Source organism: Plecotus auritus (genome assembly GCF_963455305.1).
Source record: "Plecotus auritus genome assembly, chromosome: 1".
Taxonomy (NCBI): Eukaryota; Metazoa; Chordata; class Mammalia; order Chiroptera; family Vespertilionidae; genus Plecotus; species Plecotus auritus.
Window position 1 is genome coordinate 148,835,442 of NC_137770.1, and position 24,501 is coordinate 148,859,942.

The 24,501-nt window shown below is 38.1% G+C and overlaps 1 protein-coding gene across 1 annotated transcript in view; it reads left to right on the top strand.

Annotated features, from left to right (window-relative positions):
- The window catches only part of CUBN (cubilin), a gene marked incomplete at its 5' end in the record, with an annotated part of 316,681 nt that overhangs the window by 256,547 nt on the left and 35,633 nt on the right, over positions 1-24,501 (top strand). The window contains 3 exons of the mRNA XM_080671851.1: positions 9,067-9,267; positions 11,963-12,092; positions 15,721-15,938. Of these exons, the coding sequence (XP_080527977.1) occupies positions 9,067-9,267; positions 11,963-12,092; positions 15,721-15,938 (549 nt within the window). The remainder of the gene's footprint in view (positions 1-9,066; positions 9,268-11,962; positions 12,093-15,720; positions 15,939-24,501) is intronic.

The following is a 24,501-nucleotide window of genomic DNA, read 5'->3' on the forward strand; positions in this document are numbered from 1 at the left end:
GCGCTGAGTTTTGCTGAGTAGGTGGGGAAAAGGGACAGTACTCTGACACCTGATGTGGGGTGTGGTTGGGGAGAGCACAGCATTTCAGGATGGGTCCCAATGCCAGGTTGACCACTTAACTAGTCACCTATTGTGTGCAAATTACTTAATCTTTTTGATAATCACATTCATTTTTTACAAATATAAAATAGTAGTTATAAAAGTCAGATAATGCCTGTAGAAACATATTTTGTGAACTATAATTCATCTGAGTGGCCATTGTTTCATTATTATTTCTGCTGCCAGTCAAATCTCCAGATGTGGCCCTACACAGTGGCCTCAGAGCAGATATTTGGTTTTATAGATTAAGTGACTTTGACTTCTATTAATGAAATTGATAGTCATCACCCAGTTGAAAAGACTGATTTTTAAAAATAGATAAAATCCTTATTATAATGCCTTGTGACATTTCCAGTGTTACAAGTACACAGTATTTTCAAACTGCTAAGTGAGTGATTTCTGGCTACGGATTAATTAAATTATAATGATTTCCCAGAAAGGACAACATTAATCAAATTTATAATTAGATTCTTATCACTAACCATATCCATGCTGACGTTCATTGAACAACACTAAAAAGCCAGAGATTCATTAGCTACAGTAAATATAACCTCTTACCCCTTCTAAAGTGAGCCCAAGGAATTCAAGAGTAGTATCCTATATAATAAAGAGGTAATATGCAAATTGACCATCACACCCTCCCACAAGATGGCCATCCCCATGTGGTCACAAGATGGCCGCCACAAGATGGCCGGCAGGGGAGGGCAGTTGGGGGTGACTGGGTTGGCAGGGGAGGGCAAATTGGGGGCAATCAGGCTGGCAGGGGAGTGGTTAGGGGGTGATCAGGCTGGCAGGCAGAAGTGGTTAGGGGCAATCAGGCAGGCAGGCAGGTGAGCAGTTGGGAGCCAGCAGTCCCGGATGTGAGAGGGATGTCCGACTGCCGGTTTAGGCCCAATCCCTGTCAGACATCCACCAATGGGTCCAAGATTGGAGAGGGTGCAGGCTGGGCTGAGGGACACCCTCCCCCAACCCCCAGTGCACGAATTTCGTATACCAGGCCGCTAGTGTTGTGATGAAACAGGATTGCTCTCAAGAAAAATCACAACTTGTTTTTCAGGTGCTTTCAAGATGTTATAGACCATAGGAACTGTTTCTGAGGCACTATATCCAAATGACTAAGCATTTCTGAGCCTACCATCCCATCAGAGCCGTCATCGACCTCGGTTGAGGGTTCTAGATTTCGCATTTTGGTAGCCTTTCCCAGGCTATGAAATACTGCAAACACATTTGTCCCTGCATTGTGTTTACTAAACACTGAGGTTTGCTCTTTAGGCATGTATACTGATTATTTAACTGTATGCTGGTTCTTTCCGTACAGGGAGGTTACAAAGATTTAGTGACCTACTTTCTTTCCTTTTTTAAATTACTTTCCATTAAAATTGCTCTAAAAGCATGTTATCATATTTTATGTTGGCCTAAATTTCTCTTCCTCATTATTATTACATCTTCAATACTAGTCATTCTAGAAACTACAGACTTCTCATCTTTTCTATATAATCACTGCTTTAGTATAAAAATTCCACTGAAATCAGTTAACAGTCATGGGAGAAATTTTTGTTTGAGCATTTATTTATATATTTTAAGACAACTTTTTTTTTTTTCTGAATGTAAACTCAAGACTAAAATGATTCTTGGTATTCTGAATAGTATCTTCAAAAGGTGTAAAATAAAATTGGGAATTAACAAGTTAAAAATTTTCTTTTGGTCAAAAATACAACCAGAAACAGACAAATACTAACAGTGAATGATAAGAGAGAAAACTCTAATGTTTGTTCTTATTTTGTAATCAGATGTCGTTAAGTACTTATTTCACTTTCCTAAATATGGAAGTCTAAAAATATATTTTTATGTTTTTACTGTTCATGTGGCCAAGTAGATGCCTCCAAGTTTATAGGCTTTTTTTTTTAACTTCATAGATAAAGCAGCTTGTGGATGTAATAACCTAAGGCAAATGAATGCCTTCTATGCCTTGATTTTTCTATGATTAAAATTAAATAGTAACATTGATTCACCTTGATGATAATGAGGGGTTTAGAAATTCTTAACTAAAAATTCATGTATCTAGGCAAATTTTAAACTCAGTTTTCCTCAGATCTAGAGTATTTCTTGATAAGATTTGGATAGAAGAGGACACCGGAGCACAGAAAATGAAGAGAACCAGAAAGGCTGATGCTTTTGCTCACTGTCCTCTAGGATGGACTCAAAAGCCCCAAGAGAAATGGAGCTAAATTTCTAGAACAGCCAGATAGGAAGTCCTATAAAATATTTGCTTGAATTCTTTTTATTAATTTAGAAATCGTGGTTTACAGGCTACACCCCAATATACAGCTAAAAGGAAATAAAATTAGATTTTTCCTTTTGCCCCCCTTTTTTTTTACTAAGAAGCACAAAAATTGAGTTTTGTCAGTTGTCTTAGTTCACATCCCCCACTCCCCCATTTAGTCTAAGTTTTTTTTTTTTTTTTAAGTGGCATGATCCATTTACCATTTGCCATTCATTTACCATTTCTTCTCTTTGCTTTCTCAATCGTTTCTGAAGAAATCAGAATGTAGGCACATTTCACAATTCATTACCTTAGAAAGCATTGGGCAATGGTTCTTTTGAAATAGTTCCTATTGATATTTTATTCAAATTGGTTGAGCACTAGAGAAGACACTTTAGATATGTGAGATTCTTCACTTGCCTGTGTTTAAAACTTTGGCCTTCACACTCTATGGAGCATAGTTTTATACTAGTAATCAATTCTTCTTGCTGAATCATGCTCTCCATTGAGATTTCCAGCTACTTAAAAGCAAAGTTACTTAGACTGACAATAGATCTTATTCATTGTTGTCCCCTAATTCACCTGCCTCTCCCTAGAACTCTTTTTTAACCTTACTGAAAAAACTTATTTACAACATTAAAATATTTCAACCAAAAGGATTTTCCCATATCTCTACTCCTCTTAGACCTCTCTGTCTCCCTATGACTCTTAGGAAAAAAATTGCAGTCAGTCTGAATCTAAATTCCACAAATTTATGCAATTTGCTGAGTTACTCATTCTTGACTTTCTTTCAATTCTCTCCGAATTCTTGGAATCACAATGGAATTCAGAATTGAACATTGCTCTGTAATAAAGTCCAATATGTTAAAAATTACATTTTAATATGTTGAGAAGAGCCCTACTCATTTTAAATAATAAATGTGTTTTGAAGGTTTTTAGAAAAATGGAGACTAGATCAAAGCAAATTATGAAGGGTCATCTTACATTTTAGAGATTTCAGTAGTAAATATACATAAAATTATTTACTGAAGATAGAATTAAGAATAAATGTAGCTCCTTGTCCCATGACAGAGGCTCTAGTCCAAGGAAAAAGTAGTGTTCAATTTCTCTTCTCTTCCTGACATGTGCTCAGATGCTTGATTGAATGCTATCTCTTGGTTATAAACTCAACTTTAATATTCATCTTGCTCCCTGGAGAACTTGACTAAGTTCCTTTCTCTCCCTAAAAGACAATCATCCTGGTTGCATTTAACTATACCTATTCTACTTGAGAGTTTTGTGTATGCTTTGGTTATATATTCAATTGGTTCTCTCTATGATTATGGAAAAGTATTTAATATCACTATTTTCTGATGCCTGTCACCAAGCGTCTCCTCATGAAAGAATAAGGTTGATATCTCTGATCTAATGCAATGATGTAGAGGTTGAGAATAATATGTGTATTGGTGAATTACTTTATCCCTAATGGCATCTTTATATCTTATTTTCTTGTATATTATCTTCTTTATAATAATCCTTGATATGTTTTTAGATTTTAGGTAATTTTATAAGATCTTATATTATGTAATATTTGATTTCTCATGGAAAAAAATTTGGAAGGACACCCTACCTTAAAGAAATAACTGCTGAAAAAGATACAAGAATGTTTAATCCATCAAGCAACTTGCCAAATATCATAACTTTTGCAATTTATTGAGTCAGGCTTTGAGAGAGTATATTATCTTTAATGGTTTGTTTAGTTATTTGTTATTCTGTTGCTATCTACAAAATATTAAAATCCCCTCTCAACTTGCTCTGCTTCCCAACTTCCTTATTGTTGAATACAGACTTTTTATTAGTATAAACAGTTAATAAGTTTTGATTATGTCTTAACAAAGATAAACCACTTCTATTTCATGGTGACCTTTTTATAATTGAACTAGTTATTTTAATTAATATTTGAAAGAATAATCAAGCATATGCTAAACTTTACCTTATTTTTCAGAGTCCTTTCATAATTTTTTAAGACAACTGTCACTGTGATAATCTATATCAGTAGGCCAACAACTTAAAAACTAATACTCAGAGGACACTTGCATAGCAGGCTATTTGATCAATGTGAGGCCAAGATTTTAATCTAGCATCAGCAATATTTCTTTTCATTCCATGGTTTTGGTTTTATAACTCTCTGGAGGTTTTTTTTTGTTTTGTTTTGTTTTGTTTGTTTGTTTTTTTGGCAGGCTAAATATATTTTTATAAATAATGCATAACTTTTTTTCCCCTCAAACTCACCTACTTTAAATTTTAAAAATTCCAGTGGAGCTATTGGTGTCTTCAAGGCAAATTCTGAGGTTATAATTAAGGTACATAATCTGGTAGTATTAAAATCTCAGTTTAATCTATTTCTTTATTTGTTCTATTTTTCTAACATCATGTTGCTTCTAACTACATGATAAGGTCATTGAAATTAAGTATTTTACATTTTTTAACTTGTAGGTTTATGCCTAATTAGAAGCATTTCTGTTCCAGGATTTTCAAAATGAAGGAATTCTTTGAGGTTAATTTAATAAATATATCTGGAATTGATACCTCAAGATTTCTTCAAGCTAGATAGAAATCTAGCTGAGGAGCCAAATACATTCTGAAATGACTTAAGATTTATATTGCATAGATATATTCTGGGGAAAAAATCAATTTTATCTAAGATAACACTCAGATCTAAAAAGGGGAGGGAATGTTTTAATGTACAGATAATGTAAAAAATGCATTCACCAAGAGTCTTTCAGTTTAAGGTGGTAGATTACCTTTAAATTAATTTAGATATCAATGAGAGTTTATAAGTTATCTCATCGCCTCAAAGGAAGGTTTAAAAATAAGAAGGGCAGGAATGGCTTCCAGAACATGTGGAAGCCAGAACAACAACCTCAGCATGCTCTCTCTTTCCCCCTCGCGTGTTGTTGCTTTCTGCATGACAACTCCGTTTTCCCTGACTACAGCCTGGCTTCCTCCATGTGTCAGGAGATGGATGCTGATATTTTCCAAGTTGAACAACTTTGGCTTTTATTGTTGACTAGAGGCCCACTACACAAAATTCGTGCGGGGGAGTGGGGGTTGTCCCTCTGCCCGCCCTGCACCCTCTCGCAATCTGGGATCCCTAGGCCTGGCTAGTGATCAGGGCCTATTGGTGCTTTCCTTCCCTTGGTTGCTGGCAGCTGGCCCTGGCCCCGCCCCCACCGCTGCCACTGCTTACCATCTGTGCAGCGCTGCGCCCCCTCCTCTGCCATTAGTCATCTCCCTCTGCAGGTGACAGGTGTGGGGTGCAATCACTTGGCTGGTCTGGGCCTCCCTCTGTGGAGCGATCACTGGCCAGCCTGCACACCCGCCACAGCATCCCTGGCCAGTGGCCTAGGCCTTCCCCTGTGGGACCCCCAGATCAATCATCCCACAGAGGGAGGCCCCACCCACCTGCTGCAGGGCAACCGGCCTGGTAGCCTGGGCCTCTCTCTTTGAGACAATTGATCATGGGGCTCTGCTATCGATCACCTGCAGAGGGAGGCCTTGCCCACCTGCCACAGCTTGGGCCTCCCTCTTTGGGGCGATCAATTGCAAGGCTCTGTGATCAATCGCCCAGCAGAGAGAGGCCCTGCCCACCCGGTTGGGGCTCCACAATAGATTACTGCGCAGAGGGTGGCCTGGCCTCCCTTTTTGGGGCAATCGTGAAGCCTCCCCCAATATCGATCGCCGGCCAGTGGCCTGGGCCTCCCTCTGCAGGGCGATTGTGGGGCTATGGCGGGGCCCCCTGACCAATCGCATCGCACTGCCTTGGCTGGCCAGGTGCCAGTGCATGTCATAGCATGGTCATCTGCTGTTCAGTAGTTTGGTTGATTTGCATATTATGCTTTTATTATTATAGATTGTCTCTTACTAAGTTACAATTTGAACATATCTGATTGGCCTAGATTGGGTCTGATCGTGTACCTTGGAGTAATTAATCAACCTGTCAACAGTGATCAGGATGGCGGGGTTCTATAAAAAAATAATAACAATAATGATTATGATAATCCATACTATATTGATTATGGTATAATTAACAGGAAACTTAGTTCAAGCTGGTTTCCACATAAAAGGGTAATTTATTGGCTTTGCTTCTGGAAGAGCTCAAAGTTGGGTATGCCTCAAATCTGCTTAGTCTGGCATTTTAATGGTGTCATCCAATAGTCTACATTTTCATTCTCACTCAGTGCTTCTGCGTGTGAGCTTTCCCTAAGGTAGGCTCCTCCTCTGGCTGCAGGGTCGCTGCCCTCACAGTGAGGTTGTGTACTCCTCAGGCACGTCTAGGAGGGCCGCCAGCCAGTGGCATGTAAAGTTGGCTTACACCATCTTGCAGTAGTCAGGCATGCTCCTCTATTCCAAATTCTGCATTTAGTGATCTCATGTTGGTAACTTGAAATTGGCTATGGGGGAACATTTATACCAGGGAAATTGGCAAAGGCTAGAAATCTGGGCAATTTTTTTTTTTCTTTCAGAGAACTGGTTGTTATACTTACCAGTACACTACTGTCTACTTCAAATTTCAAACAAGGGACTTGAAACTTATTCTAATTGAATTGGCTTAGGTCACATGCCCCTCTCCCCACCCCTCCACCCCCACAACCTGCCTTGAAGCAAAATCTATGGCCAGGGGACTTGAAATTATAACATAAACGTATATAATAATTTCTTTAATTTATAAGAGTGTTCCAATAGCAAACAGGCAGTCTTGTTTCAGAGTCCACCATGGCATAGCACGCAATCATATAAAATATTGAAATGTAGTTTCTCAAAGCCTGACTCAATAAATTGAGAAAATTATAATATTTGGTCAAGTAGGACATGAAAGACTTTAAGCATAATTAGTCACAAGGAAATGCAAATCAAAACCACAGTGAACTACCACTTCAAACACACAAGGATGGCTATAGTAAAAAAGACAGACAATCATAGTGTTGGTAATTATGTGGAAAATTGGAACCCTCATGCATTTCTAGTAGTGTGGTAAAATGGTACAGCCTCTTTGGAAAACAGCCTGATCGTTCCTCAAAAAACTAAACACAGAGTTGCCATACAAGTCAGCAATTCTACTCCTATCATATACTCAAAATAATTGAAAACATATATCCACACAAAACCTTGTACATGAACGTTCATAACCATATTATTCATAATAGCCAAAAGCAGAATCAAATCAAATGTCCATCAACTGCTGAATGGGTAAACAAAATGTGGTCTGTATATGCCATGGAATACCATCCAGCCTTGGAGAGAATGCAGTATTGACCCTATGCTACAACATGAATGAACTTCAAAAACATTATGTTAAGTAAAAGCAGCCAGTTTCAAAAGGCCAGATATTACATGATTCTGTTTATGCAAAATGTCCAGAACAGACAAATGCATACAGACTGAAAGTAAGTTAGTACGGAGTTGGCTGCCTAGGGGTGGGGAGCAGTAAATAGGGAGGGGTAAGTGGGGAGCTATTTTGAACAGGTACAAGGTTTCTCTATGGGGGATGAAACTGTAGTTTGGGGGAGATATCAGCTATCTAAAGTGCTGTGGGACTGTCAGCTGGTAACACCTTTCCCAAGGGCCATTTGAGAAACCTGAAAAAGACTTACTTTAGTACCAGTGACTCGACTTCTAAAAATGTATTCTAATGAAATAAGGAGAAACTTACACAAATATTTATGTACAGAATGTTTGTTTCAACAACATTTTTTATCACAAACCATGGGGAAAATAGAATTATCAATCCTAGGGATTAATTGAACACAGAATGGTGCATCTATGTGTCAGAATTTGCTATATCTATTAAATTTAATGTTTTAGAAAAATATTTAATCACATAAAACTGCATGTGTTATGTTATTTTAGGTTAATAAAAATTGAGTTATGCAAGAGCATGGCCAATATGACCCCAATTAATGCTTTAGGAGTATAATTCACATATAAAGATGACTGACTGCATACGTTGTGGTAATAAAAGGCTTTATAATTTTTGTTTGTTCTGTTTTTTTATTTCTCTTTAGGATGTGTTGGAACTTATTTATTTATAATTAGAAAACAAAATGATGATATATATGTTACAACCACTGAACTCAAGTTAATGTTGACTGTATGAACATTTATAACCATTGTTCGAAAAATATTAAGGAATTTCTAATTATCTCTCCATGGTGGGAGTTCTTTATCTGTAGCTCAAGTTAAAGCTGGGTTTTTCAGGAGCAGCCTGTGGGCATTTGGGGCCAGGCCACCTTTGCTGTGGCTTTAAAGCAGGGACGTGGGGCTGCCTGGAGCATTGCAGCATCCTCAGCAGCATCCCTGGCTCTACCCACTCGGTGCCAGTGTGTACCCCCGCATACAGCAAAAAGTGTCTTCATGTACTATTGAAGGTCCCTGGGAAGCAAAATTGTCCCCAGTTTATAATCACTGAATTAAGGAACCATTTGATAAAGGAAGAAAATTCTGGGTTATTTCAAAGTGGATTTGTCTGCTGTGACATTCTACCTGTGTCCTCACACCTGAGCTGGGTTTGTCACTAGGGTAAACCTCAGGAAACCAATTAAATAGGGACTTACCATTTCTATGTAAATTGCATGAATCTTCATTACATTTTTGTTTGGTGTTTACAGCATTGATTGTTTATGTTGCTTCTGATTAAAGCGCTGGTTGTTCCCCGCTTCCTACAGCTCGCTCAGCGGTGACGGGAAGCTGTGACAGTGATGGCCTGCACATTATCAGGGGCTACAGCGGAGCCTCCACACCTTTTGCTACCGTGTGTGGTGATGAGGTCCTGTCTCCTGTTACCATCTCTGGTCCAGTGCTGCTTAACTTCTACTCTAATTCACACACCACCGACTTCGGATTTAAGCTTTCCTACCAGATAACCTGTGAGTAGCCATAATGATGTGTGAAATATTTTTCTTGACTAATGTCCTTAGGAGTTTTAATTGTCCTTCATAAATCACCAATTTGAAATTCAAAGACTTAAAGGGTAAAAATGGTCAATTAGGTTCGTGGTCCAAAAATACTTAGACATTTTTTTTTTTTTAAGAAATGGGGAGGCTCTTTTTCATGAATTTTGGCTAGAGCTACTCTTTGAAAATCAAACGGAAGGTTGAGATTTATTTTGATAATTTAAGTTAAAATGAACATTCCTGCTATCATTAGCTGTTTGGACATTACTTTGAAGTGACTTTTTGGCCTGGACTATCCAGATGCCTATTTCATTTTGTCAGTTTGCTAATGGAAAAGCAATATTGGTCCTGTCCAGCTGGCTCAGTTGGAGCATCAGCCCGTACAGACACACACACACACACACACACACACACGATTGAGTGTTACATTCCTGGGCACATATATACCTCAGTTGCAGTTCGAACCCTGGTCGGGGCTCATTTGGGAGGCAACCTATTGATGTTTCTCTCTCTCTCTCTCTCTCTCTCTCTCTCTCTCTCTCTCCCCCCCCATTCCTCTCTCTCTAAAAATCAATAAAGATGTATCCTCAGGTGAGGATTATTAACAAAAAGAAAAGCAATTTGTATAAATTTAGAAAAAACTAAGAGAATATCTTTATGATCTTCTGGTAGGATTTTTTTCAACAACATACAAAAAGCACAGGCCTCAAAGGGAAAGGAAACATTGATAATTTGCAGCTTCTCATGTCACAGTCAAAGTGAGACGATAAGTCATAGACTGGGAAAGGCCTCTGTAGCTACCAGGCTCTTTTAATTCTTTAAAGACAATTCAACCTGTTTATTTGAAAGTCATGCAAATATATTTCCCTATTTTGAGTAGTCCTTTCTTCTCCTGCAATAAACTTGGTTGGTTAGTTTCCTAACAGTGTTTTTTTCCCCACTTCATTCATATGAGACTCTACTAGTGGCTATGTGGAAGTCTGCACACAGTGTTTTAGGAAAATGAGGGATTAAAGGCTAAAAGAATATAAAGCAATGATGTAACTCTCCAAAACACCAGTTGTACCAAAAGAATAAAACAAATAATCCATTTCTTTATTCAATAAGACAACTGGGGGAATTCCCATTGCTCAGTTCTATTCTGGTTGTGCCAACAGACCTACAAAGCACAGACAATAATACTTTACAAATGGGGTCAGGACTCAGGTAGCAGCTCACATGAATGAACGGTGAAAGCCTTTTATCATGAGTAAGTAAATATTTCAGTCTTCTCTGTGGATGGGAACAGTAATTTATTTGAAAGATAACTATTTAACTTTCTGCTTTTAGCAATGGGTTGGCCAAGTAAAGACAAAAAAACAAACAAACAATACTTTTGCAAGATCTCTGTGTCCCTTTCACTAATGTTGGAGGAATAAAGAGTTTTGTTGATAAGATTTCAGATCCTGACATGTACAAATTTGGGAGTTATTTAGCCTTTGATAAGCTTTCAGAGGCCACATAATTGTGTACAAGATGAAATGGAGTTATGGCCACACAAATCTGACACTGAATTCACTCCATACGTCCACAGGGGTCTGAGCACATGCATACATATGGAGAGTAGCTTTCCCTGCAAAGTGGGCTCAGCTGAGGTGAAGTACATCAATAAGTAAACAGCCTCACATGGCAGCCACCACTTGCTTCTAATTTCTAAGACATACAAGTGGAAAATGTCCATTGATAGTTTATAAACCATAGAAATAGCATCAAAATATACTAACCCCATTCTAATTTTAGAATTAGATAATAAAATAAACATAAACCTTTCTCACTGTAATGATGGGAGGGCACTTTGCATCATTAAGTGGCACAACCGGATCCTCCTTATATGTAAGTCCAAGCAAAAATAATAATAATGTTATATTAAAAACAATAGGTTTATTATAATGTTATGGCTGTTGTTTTATTGATTAATTGGAGTAACTAAGGGCTCTGGAGAGTTGAGTGCTGGAGTCCGGCTGGGGAGTGGGCCTGGCCTCCTCATGCTGCTGAGTGCCAGTAACACCCATGTGGGCAAGTAGAGTCCTTACCAGTCTCACACTAAATAGAAATACATAGGACCCAGGAGCTATGAATTGGGGCCCACAGAGGGAACTAAGCTCAAATGTTCCAAAAATGATTTCCAATACTTCACTTTCTAATAGTCTGTCTTTGACAGAGGAAACCCGAATTGATATTATTGAAGATTTGTAGTGGGCAGACCTTCCTGGGTTCATATGCCCACAGTGTGCCTTGAATTCTGTTGGCCTTTTCTACATTTCCAGTTATCACTGTCATCCCTCTGAGCCTATGAATTTAATGTAGAGAAAGGACAGTTACACCTAACACTTGAAATGTTTCTCCTCATTGTTTTCACTCTGGCCATTAATTTGACTCAGACTTATTCCATCCAAGATGTGCCTTAAGTATTCTTCCCTGCTTCTCCCCATACTGTCTCCTCCTTCTAGCTCGGTAGAAAAATCAGGATTAATTGTAAGCACACTGAAGGAAGCTTTAAGTTGCTTTAAGAAAAAGATAATAGTTATCTCTCAGGAGAAAAAGGTACAGTAGTAAAGGTTATCTCAAAACTATGTTTCCATGGTGTGGGTACTAATTGTTCTCTGCATATCCCCGTCTTCCATTGCAGCCTGTGGTGGTGTGTTCAACTTCTCCACTGGAATCATCAAAAGCCCTTCCTATTCGTACTCAGACTACCCTAACAATGTGTACTGCTTGTATAACATCACTGTGAGAGACGACAAAGTGATTCTGCTCAAGTATGTAAGACAAATTCACCTTCTTAAGAAAATCATTTTAGCTTGGTTTACAGCAAGGCTTTCCTTAATAATGGAGAGCATCGATTCTCATCAGAACATAGAAGGGAGGAAGGGAGGGAGAGTAAGGTCCTTGTGGAAACCTGGGAAACAGGCCTCCTACCCTCCACACAAGCCAATAGCGCATGGTTACCAGGTAAGGAAGAAAAACAGGCACTCCACCTGTTAAAATGACTGCTATACTTTTCTAACAGGTTCAAAGGAGCTTATAATGGATGTAGTTATAAGCCTATCTTGAAATCCAAGAGTAAGAGAAAGAGTTTCCAGTTGTTGGGCACTTATACACACAAAAAAACCTTTAACACTTTCCATAATTCTGTTATTCATTTCTTAAAACAGTCATATAAGGTATATATTATTAATCTTATTTTATTGATAAGAAACTGAGGCTCCAGAAAGGTTAAATAACTTTCCCAAAGCGATGCACTATTAAATGAAGGATCAATATCTGAATCCATGTCAGGTTTCCTCCCAATACCATGTCTCTAATATATTCCTATGCTATCTCTGAAAGGGTAAAATTTCTTCTAACCACTTAAGAAATTTATTTTTGTGTATCAGAGCACCTCTAAATTGGTGCTATTCAAGATATCTCACATCAGTAGAATTTTCCCTAATCCTACTTACTCCCAAGTCTGATGAAGGGAATGCAGCCTCCAGTTTTCCAGTGATAAAGTCCCACATTGCTTTTGTCTAAATGAGTGTTCTAGCTCTTGTGTTTCAGGGTTATACAGCTTGTGGTGGGAAACTCTGAGGGTTGGCAGAGTTCACAGCAATATAGAACTTTTATAGAAGCTTGATGGGCTAGGACCACTCCTACCCACCTCCCCCTAAAAATCATAAAGTCTCTGCAATTAACTCCAGAGGCCTCGTGTACCAAACGGGTCCTTGGACTGTAAGACAGGTCTCATAAAGCTTGTTTGGTTCCTCTATCTGACAGTAAGTGGTCTATAGGCAGGGCCTTGAAGGAAACTGCAGATCTCACCTGGGACGATTGGTAAAGAAGCTGTGCCACAGAGCCAAAAAATCCTGTAAATCACAGGAATAAAAAACAACAACAAAAAAACATTGCCAAATGACTAGGTGCAGGAGGCCTGAGAAGGGATAGCCTGCCCAGAATGGAAGCATAAGGGATGGTTCTTGTCATTTGCCATTATAGCCCAATATTTGTTTCTTTTAAAAAAAATATATTTTATTGATTTTTTACAGAAAGGAAGGGAGAGAGATAGAGAGTTAGAAACATCGATGAGAGAGAAACATTGATCAGCTGCCTCCTGCACACCCCCTACTGGGGATGTGCCCACAACCAAGGTACATGCCCTTGACCGGAATCGAACCTGGGACCCTTGAGTCTGCAGGCCAACGCTCTATCCACTGAGCCAAACCGGTTAGGGCCCAATATTTGTTTCTTACACGTATAGGATTATGGTTAGTGTGTGTGTGTGTATGCATGGGTGTGTTTTTCTTTTTGTTTCCTGCCTGGGCTCTGGGCCTCACACTACATCAAAGTTTACAACCCCATGTATGAAAAATTATTTATTGTAATATTTCTAAGAGACTACTTTCTAGCTGTGTATCTGTGAAACAGATATTATTCTAGCATTCTAGGTGCTGTAGAAATTGTAGACATTAGTAAAACATACATCCTTATAGGAAGGCTCTCAAAATATGCCTTGGGATATTCCATGGGGTTTCTGTCCATGGGATTTTCCAGGAAGCTTCTGTGCTCTTTTGGGAAAATGGTGTAAAATAAAAAGCCAAAATAGCTTTGAATCCTCCTGGACACTCAAATTTTTCTTTTCCTTTGTAAATTTATGTTGTAGACAATAAATATGTTGTCTATAAAGAATAAAAGTGGAAATTAATCTAGCTATTGTTCTGCCTTCATCTTCCTTTACAAGAACATTTAGTGTTACGTGTGGTTAAATAAACTGGATCTTCATCATCAGTTTAAAAAAATTCAGCCAATCAAACCTTTTTGAAAAAAAAAATAGTTGATTCTTTTTTTCTTAAAGTTTTTCCAAGTATTTTATTGTTAAATATTTTCAAATTACTCTGTGCTATGTGTTATTTATTACAGCTGCTAGCAAAAGAAAAGAAAACTAAGTAAGCAGAAGAGTGTAAAAATGAGGTCAGGAGAGCAAATAACTTTTATTTTATTTTTTTTCCAAATAATAAATACTTTAAACAAAATTTTTAAAAGTAACCCATTAGTAAATAAGTCATAAAATCCTAAAAACAAACAAACAAACAAACAAACAAAAAACAACAACAACAACAACAATAACAAAAAAAAAAACAGGTCAGAAGGCCTTGCTTATTTGGGAGCTCTGTGAATAGTTACTTGAAATGACAAAGCATAAGGCCTAGACTAAAATACCATATTAGGCCATAAAAGAAAAGTTAGGGATGTATCTGTCAGGATAGGTTATAAGTGATAACAAACAACCCGAAGGCACAGTAGCTTAACTCAGTGAGTTTATTTCTCACTCGTATGAGTATGTCCAATGTGGCCTGCCCAGAGGCCTGTCTCCCTGTGGTCACTCAGGGGCTCAGGCTGATGGAAACTTCATTTCTGCATTTGCTTCCAGGACCATCACTGCAATGGGCAGGCAATGTGGCAAACTGAGTGGTGGTTTCATAAGATTCTTCCAAAAGGTAGACCCTACCACAATTAAACTTGCTTTGGCCATGGAGATGTGAGTCTTAGGGTCATGTCAAAGCTCAGAGTGTATACAGAAAGGCAGTCCTAGCAAATATCAGAAGGCAGAGAGCCAAGATGTGGTGAAGTTCCTGGGACCACCACAATAACCTTAAGTGTGAATTTCTGGTTATGGCAATCAAATAAGATTCAAGACAATTTAGTTCATTCTTTTCTACCATCGATTTTTAAATTTATTTTATGAGAAATAACTTATTTCATATTCCTCATTTTCAAAACAATAATGATCACTGGTTTTGTTGTTTTTAAAAACATCTGTTATATGCCTGACACCACGGTTTGGTTTTTGCATATTGTTTCAGTTAACTTTACTCTAAACTCCATTTTCAATGAAGGAAACAATGACTGTGGGAATAAGAATGGAGCTCTGAGTCTAAAACCAGTGTTTCCCCCACTCTGTTAGCATCTTCCCATAAGTAAAGAATAGGATGATAGTACCACTTGATGGCCCCAAAATAACAAGAGAATAGAGTAAGTGTCATACTTTAAAAGAGACTGAAATACTAAAGTGTTGCTGAAATGATAAAGAGATATCAGTTAAACTTGTCAAAACTTAATCTCATGTAGAATTAATATGTCTTTGACTATAAACTCCTAGAAGTCCAGAGCCATATCTAACTTATTTTTATATCCCAAGTGCTTATCACGATTTTTGACATACTGAATTACTAAAAAAAAAAAAAGGTTAAACTTTTGAACTGATTAGTATACTGTTTCTAATATTTCCTATTAAATAAAGCTTGGACATTCGCTTTTAGCCTTTGTCTTTTTTTAAAGACACCAACTCAAGGTACTATTTAATGGAAATCCAAATGGAGAACATCAGTATTAATAAGACTCATTTTACAGGTTCATTGATTTTGATGTGGTTCTCTCCACCTCCTGCTCCCAAGACTACCTGGCAATTTATGATGGTTACAACATCAGTGATCCTCTTCTTGGCAAATTCTGTGGTCCCAAGCTTCCACCAAATGTTAAGAGCAGTAATAACAGTATGCTCCTGGTGTTCAAGACAGGTTCATTTCAAACAGCAAGAGGTTGGAAGATATCTTTCCGGCAGACACTGGGTAAGAATTTTGGACATGTAAATCTATTTTTCATGACTGTTACTTTTTGCTTTATTTTATTTCACCTTGTTAAAGTTGCTTTTCATTTAAGTTTAGAGGAATGTCACACAAAGTTTTGGTTTTTGAAATTACTAATAATGTATTCTTATTTTTAAAAAAATAACTCAACAAGTGTACTTCTCTAGTATACTAAGGTAAAGTCTATCTACACAACCATCTGAAATAAGACACGAACCTTATTAATCACCCATGAAAATGGTGAAAGGTGAGCCTAAATGCAGTCTAGGCACAGATCAAAACAGGAGACCCATAGCCTATGTCAACTTTATCCTTAAAATGGTTGAGATCCTCGGAGAATGTTAAGTAAAGACTGAATGGTCAGATGAGTTCTGAAAAGGTCATAGTGGTACTAGTGTGGAGAAAAGCACAGAGGACCCTCTGGCCTGAGAAGGAAGAAGCTTATCACAGAATTCCAGATGGGAAATGTTGGAGGTTCAAATGAACACAACAGGAATAGAAATAGAAGAAAGGGAAGAGATCCCAGAGGTATTCAGAAGTTAGAATACATTGGAAAAACAGCATTTGGAACTTGATATATTACATGAGGACATAAGTTGTTGATGACTTCTTATGAGTAACTTGTTGGATAGGGTGCCTTAGGAGACTATGATTTAGGGAAGAAATATTATATTTGGTTTGGAGCATTTGGAGTTGGAGAGCCTATGAGATATCTAAATGAAGAATACAGGAGGAAGTTGAAGCTTAAGAAAAAATTTAGGGTAAAAATAATGATCTAGAGGTAAAGGGAAAAGCTAAATGTGAGGATAAATAAAAAAAAAAATAGCACCCTGGTTTATTCCCACTCCATGTGAGAAATAATTATCTACATAAAATCAACAAAAAACTTTAAATCATATAAGGTAGTTAATCAATCATCAGTTTATCTATATTCACAGCATCAGTGGCACAATCTAGGTCATTTATATTTGACTCTGGAAAATGTGTTGATCCTTCCATTTGAATAGGGATGATTAGTGTTCTGAAAATGAACCGCTCACCAAACAAATCACATCTTCTGTGAAGTCTCATCTCAGAGAAACCTGGGAAACTTTCTACAATGAGAATCCTGACTTATTGTTCAAACTCTTTCTTTCTCTTTGCCCCATCCTGTGGATAACCTTCATGCTTCCGATTCAAAGCAGAGCTTACCTTAAATTTCTTTGCATTTGGCATGAGTTCTGTATGTGTGTACATTTCTTGAGGGAAGCAATTAGATAGTGTCTTAAAGTCTTCACAGTAAGCCACAGACATCATGACAAATTGTATCACAAAATCACTTTGCCACCTACCCTACTTAGCGGTATTACCAATAACATGAAAGCAAGTCTCAGGGGCAGAACACAGGAGTCTGAAAGAAAAATTAATTTTCCCTTGGAGATTGTTTTTGTGCAAAAGAACTCACAAACTCTTGCCTTCAGCACAGACTTTAGAGTCAAATGGCATATATTTGCATAGATCTTGTTACCTGCTTTCAGGTTGTTTTTCTTTTTCCTAATGCTTTCTCACATGGCCATTGAAATGGTCTCAAAGCACTCCACATGCCTTCATCTGCATGAGGCCTGCCAGCTAGCTAGTGTTCTCCAGCTTCATTAAATTACTATGTTTTCCTGAGCTACAAAGAAGACACTTTTGGATTTATTGTGATTTTTACTGCACTGAAATGACACAGAAGGAAAAATCTTACACTGTCAGAGGCACTGTTCATCTCTGAGCATCGGACACTTTCAGTTTATTAGTATTTCCCTGGGCATAGCTAGAGAAAAGGTCCATGTGTAGAGAGCAGAAATGGAGCTCACGGCTGCATGTCAGGATGGTGACTTTTACCTCTTCCTCATCTTCACACATCATCAATCACTTGGAAATATTTAGGCAATTTTCAATGGTAATTTTTTATTAAAAACCCAAGTGTCATAATTTTGAATTGTATGGTGTCACAAAGCTTTCAAGACCTTACATAGGAATTAACCTTTCATCTGCAGAATTTTAATCTTGTTTTTTTGTTGTTGTTTGTGGTAAGGAAAAAGGGAGGAAGAGTAAGAATATATTGAATTCTGGAGTTTATGAAATCTTTTATTTTTAAAATTTTTTTGTATGTCCATTTATATGAAATGTCCAGGATAGGCAAATCCATAGGGACAAGGTAAAATACAAAAGTAGGTTTATAGCTGTGATTATGTGAAACACTGAGTTTATTCTTTTTTGAGGGGAGGGAAAGATGTACATATTTTTTCCCCTTTTCAATTAAATTTATTGGGGTGACATTGGTTAATACGATCATACAGGTTTCAGGTGAGGGCTTCTATGTTACAAGATCTGTGTATTGCACTGTGTGCCCACCACCCAAAGTCAAATCTTCTCCTGTCACCATGCATTTGGACCCTCTTCTCCCCTCACCTCTTCCCTCTGGCAACCACCACACTGCTGTTTGTGTTCACAAGTTTCAGTTTTATCTCCCACATATGAGTGAGATCATATGGGTCTTAGCTTTTTCTAACTGACTTATTTCATTTAGCATAATATTATGAGGTATTTTAGTTACAGATCTAGATGCACCCTTCACATCCATCCCATCCATGTGAAACTACCCTGTGTTTCCTATAAAGAGGAGAAAGCAACTTTGTGGGCCACACAGCAGCTTCTTGTTTCCAACGCGGTCATTTCAGCCTGGAGAACAGTCTCTTCTCAGAGTAAATAGTTGATGTGAAGAGGAAACTGTTTTAGTCTGCAACATCTCAGTTCAGTTTATCTTAAAACACTAGAGCTTTGCAGTTTTACTATTTAGATTACACACTTGGCGATACTTTATAAACATGTTTTAATTTCTCAGAAATTAGTAGAGCCAGCTCACATAATTATGTGATTATCAGGTAAACTCTCCTCATGCATGTGTTATATTTGCATTGCTAATAGGCCTGAAATATCCCCTGGTTTGTTGTTAATTACTAAATATGGAGTGAAACTGGGTCTGTTCTTTCATGGAGCTGCGCTGTGAAGGGCCGCGTGGTGGGACACAGGGCGGGAAGGCAGAGCAGGCACGTCCAGGAGCTGACCTCCAGCTGCAGTGGAGTCTGCCTTCCCCTTGCTCCCTGTACTGCAACACGACATGAATAATTGATCCTGAATGACTGATAACCAGCAAAATGATCATACTGGGCCTTGGGGATCTGTGAAACCCTGGAAATATCTGCAAATCAGAGCATTTTTCTACAGAGAATGTATAGCTTTCATCTCATTGTCAATGGTGTCGCTGACCTCATAAAGTTCAAAAGCCGTGGGTCCTGTGGATTTGGCTGAAGTGGGCACACTCCACAGTGCAGAATCCACACTTACAAGTATCCTTTTATTCTATTAACTTCTGCTGGTTGGGTTTCTGCCCCTCCTTTACCACAGGATCTGCTTTGGTCATGACCTTGCTCACCTGTGTCACTCATGAAGCACTTCAGACTTGCACACATGTTTTTAAACCAGCAAAGCCCCACATCCATTTACTGTCTGTACTGGTGTCATAACACAGTGCTGCTCAGTCAGCCTATTCACAATGTGCTCATCCCATTAGACACCATACTGGTGGATATAGGTTAGATCAAGGATTTACAGAATATGTATTTACTGTGGAGTACCACAGTCATTTAGTTTGTTTCTAAAGCAATGTATTGTGTAACACTTAGGCAAAATGTCAGACTTAGAAACTGAGCTTGGCCCAATAAGGTATGAAGTTCACAGGCATTTGGATCAGCGAGTTGCCAAGGAGAGTGTGAGGCATGACCCCTTCAGGATAATATCCTAGAACAGTGGTTCTCAACCTTTCTAATGCCGCGACCCTTTAATACAGTTCCTCATGTTGTGGTGACCCCCAACCATAAAATTACTTTCGTTGCTACTTCATAACTGTAATTTTGCTGTTATGAATCATAATGTAAATATCTGTGTTTTCTGATGATATTAGGTGACCCTCCTAGCGGTTCTCAACCTGTGGGTCGCGACATTATGCCCACTCTATAATTACATTATGTTATACATAATATATACAGCATATTATACATTATTTTATACCTAGATATGCTTCACTCTCAAAATGTAATTGTGGTTCATGTAGTTCAGCTACTACTTGGGATAGTAAATTGGATCACTTTTACTCTTACAGATTTAGGAATATAGGATCAGACTCAACATTTGGGTCATATGTGTCTGGCCTCTGGGTTTTTACCTGCTACCTTAACATCTGGAAATTCCTCTCAAAGGTGCTAAGGAAAAATGGGGCCGAGGTGGGATGATGTTGAGGGAATCGAACAAGAGTTCACTTGTGAGAGGGAATAGGGAAGATGGAGAGCGAGACTGAGAAAGCTGATGAGACTGGACCCCAATGATGGAAAATACGATCGCAAGAAATAGAGAAAAATATAAAGACATGTCAAATTTCTTTTGACTTCTGGTTATTTTTAAGTTTCACAGTTTTGATGTTAAGCTTGGACCTTGAGAGGCATTTTAAAATTCTGTAGCAAAACAATACAAGAATAAACAAAAATATTCAATGACAGTAAACATCAATATGTATATGATGCTATTTGCTTCTTAGCAGCCTGGTATAAGCTGCAAAACCACATTACTTTTAGAAGTACAAGTGCAATAAGATAGTTGAATTATAGCTTTAATGATTTTATAAGTCACTGTCAAATAGCTCGGAGTTTAGCAATAATGCGGGTATTACTCGAAAGCAATGTTGTTTGTTTATTCTCTTAATGTCATTTGTTCCCTCTGATAAAGTATGAGAATGAGATGAGCTGGAATTGGAAACCTGTTTGCAGAAAACTAGACTAAACTTATTTCCGCCCTTTGTAAGTCTCTCACTAGTGATTGGACTTCTCTTGGGAGCTGATGCCAAAGACAAGGTTATCAGCAGTTTGTCCTTTGTGCGTTTTACTGAAAAGGGTTTTTTGCTGGTCTGAGAATGTGGAAATAGAATAAAGAAACTAACAAATGCTTAGTTCACCCAAACCTTACAAAAGCAAATAGACAGAAGTAAGATTCCAGATCAGCAAAAATAAAGGAAAGGTTTTTATTAAAATATATTCCAGTATCAGAGTCCATGCCTGCCCCCTCCCCACATGACCAGATGCTACTGTGGAGGCCAAGCTAAGTGATAAAAGTGAGTTAATGGTAAATTATAAGGTAACATTTTGAAAAATATTCAGGTAAACAAGAGCTTGGAAACAGTTATTATTTATAACTTAAGCCATACCAGACCTCCCCAAAATGTAACCCAGTTTTCTCAGATAATTGGACCTTTTGGGTTAAATTTTTTGTAACCATAAATTCCCTATAATCGTTATCCTTACTCAGATCAGCCTGGCTTTGGTGTAGTGTCCCCAGGAGCATGCAAGCTATATCTGGTTAGCAGTAAACATTTTAAAAAAATTCTTTGGCTATAAATCAGTTTTTTAGAAACAAAACATTATTAGGTTTCCAGGACTGTATTTTTCTCTTCATTCTGATATATTAAAAAATCTATTAACTTTATGTTTTAGGTTTATATTCTGCTCACTGCCAAGTGAAGACTTGTCACAAAAATCCCTGGGCACAATGATAATGGGCCCCTATCACTGAGCATCTACACACATTATTTTATCTAATCCTCACAACTACCCCCAAAACAGGGACTATCCCAGTTTGCAAAGGAGGGAGTAAGAAGTAAAGAGATTAGGTAATTTGTCTGCAGCCCCAGGGTTCCTAAAAGGTAAAGTGAAGCTTTGAACCAGGTAGCACTGTCTCCAAATTCAGAGGTTTCTTAATCAGCCCAAATCACTTCTGGCCATTGATGACCCGGGACCAAGGGAGGTTCTGGGGGAATGTTCTGAGAGGCAAGTCATGTCTTTTCGTACTCTTTTAGGTAGAAAGAGTCACTTTTCTCCACTTCTATCTCCTCATTTGACACTGCCTGCTTTTTAGTAGCAGCATTCTAATTTGTACCTAGTCCCAAATAGTGCATTTGGTAATATCCTATTGTAGCTAAATATTGCACATAACTGTCCCCTCCTTTCCACAAAGAAAGATATAATATATATTTCAATAAAATACACTGTTTATAAATAGTATAATACAGTGTGATTATATTCATATTTATATTACATAACTTTGTATTATAAATACTTATATGTTATATAATGTTTATATTATTAGATATAATAATTTATATATTATATATTTTAAACCTTACATAATATATATTTTCATTATAAAAGACATTTAAATATTTATTGTATTTATATTATAAATATTTATATTTATTACAAATAGTATATTTATATATAAAATATCTATGCATATATTTTATACACATATATGTATAACATATGTATTTTATAAAACAATCTATATATATAAAAGCCTAAGCGACTGAATGAACAAACAACCAAATGACCAGTCGACCAGTTGCTATGACGTGCACTGACCACCAGGGGGCAGACACTCAACACAGGAGCGCCGCTCAGCTAGAAGCCAGGCTCTTGGCTGGCTAGTACAGCGGCAGTGGCGGGAGTCTCTCCCACCTCTGCTGCAGGCAGGTGGTAAGGAGTGAGGGGTCCTGGACTGCGAGAGCCCCAGATTGCGAGAGGGATGTCTGACTGCTGGCAGGCGGACATCCCCCGAGGGGTCCTGGACTTGCAAGAGGGTGCAGGCTGGGCTGAGGGACCCCCCCCCCACAAGTGCAGAACTTCATGCACCAGGCTTCTAGTATATTATATAAGCAGTAAAAGCCAGTTAGCTGTCTGCTGTTGACAGACAAATGTCATATGTTTGATTGGCTGTTCATGACATAATGGTAAAGAATTAACACAGTAAAGTAAAGTACTAGAGGCCTGATGCATGAAATTCGTGCAAGGGGCTCAGTCCTCACAGCCCCGGCTGCCGCGGGCCTCACAGCCCTGGCTTCGTCCGGAAGGTCGTCCGGACAGTCGTTCTGCTGTTTGATCTAATTAGTATATTAGCTCTTTATTATATAGGATAATTCAATTGGAATATAAGAATAATAAATCTCTGTATAACCAAAGAACTCTAGTCCCATATTATGGCCTCCAATTTAGAAAACTTCCTTACCACAACAGTCTAACAAAATGAAGGAATTCATGCCGAAACCGGTTTGGCTCAGTGGATAGAGCGTCGGCCTGCGGACTGAAGGGTCCCAGGTTCGATTCCGGTCGGGGCACGTACCTTGGTTGCGGGCACATCCCCAGTGGGGGGTGTGCAGGAGGCAGCTGATCGATGTTTCTCTCTCATTGATGTTTCTAACTCTCTATCCCTCTCCCTTCCTCTCTGTAAAAAATCAATAAAATATATTTTAAAAAAAAATGAAGGAATTCATACATTTGTTTTTAATATGTAACCCTGAGTGATATTCTTAGCATATAGTTTAATTTACAAATTGGAGAACTAAGCCAACGTCCCTTAGCAAGTTTAGAGCAGAATTGGGAAAATAATCCCTGTGTCAACGAAATAATACTTCCACCAGAGTAGTAAAAGTTGAAATGCACATAGCACCATGCACAACCTAACATATCAACAAGAACAATAAAACAATTCCTTGTTTTAATTATTATTAAAAAGCTATTCAATGCTTGGCTTGATTTTATAAATCCCACCTTTTTTTATTGTAACCTATATATGAGTATAAGTAGCACATTGCTATTTATCCTGACCTCTCTAAACAGAACAGTTTCAACTTTTGATTAAGTTTTGATTTTGTAATTGCCAATGTTGAATAAATAGTTTTATTTTTTTTAATAATATTGCTGTACACTAATGTGTCCTGAATTTTACAAATTTATGAATTTTTCTCTGTCTGCTAAAATCTAATACTAAGATTAAATTTTCTTAAGTAATAGACTTAAGGTCATTTGTCATTGCAAGTTTTTAGCTAGAGAAGCATTTTTCTACTAAAAACCTACCCCTTAGGCAGCATTTAAAATCTTTTAGTTATCTATAATAATAAAAGGGTAATATGCTAATTAGACCAGACATCCTTCTGGGGCCAGAGGGAAGCTGCCCAGGAACCGGGTGCCTGCCGGCAGGGCCAGAGGGAAGCTGCCTGGGTCCTGGGGCGGGAGGGAAGCCAGTGCCAGCAGCCGGAGGAAGGAAGGCCTACTCTTTCATGAATTTTCATGCATCTGGCCTCTAGTATATATGTTAATCCTTACCCAAGGATATTTTTCCATTGATTTTTAGAGAGAATGGAAGGGAGGGGGCGAGACACAGAGAGAGAAACATCACTATGAGAAAGGCACATTGATTGCTTGCCTCCCTCACGTGGCTCAACCAAAGCTGGGGGTGAACCTGCAACTGAGGTACATGCCCTTGACTGAAATTTAACCTGGGACTCTTTAGTCAGCAGACCAATGCTGTATCCACTGAGCCAAACTGGCTAGGGCCTTATAGTGACATTTTTATTGTTGTCCTACTAATTGTGATTTCACAATCAAATATGTCACAAAAGTCAACTAAATTCGCTTTT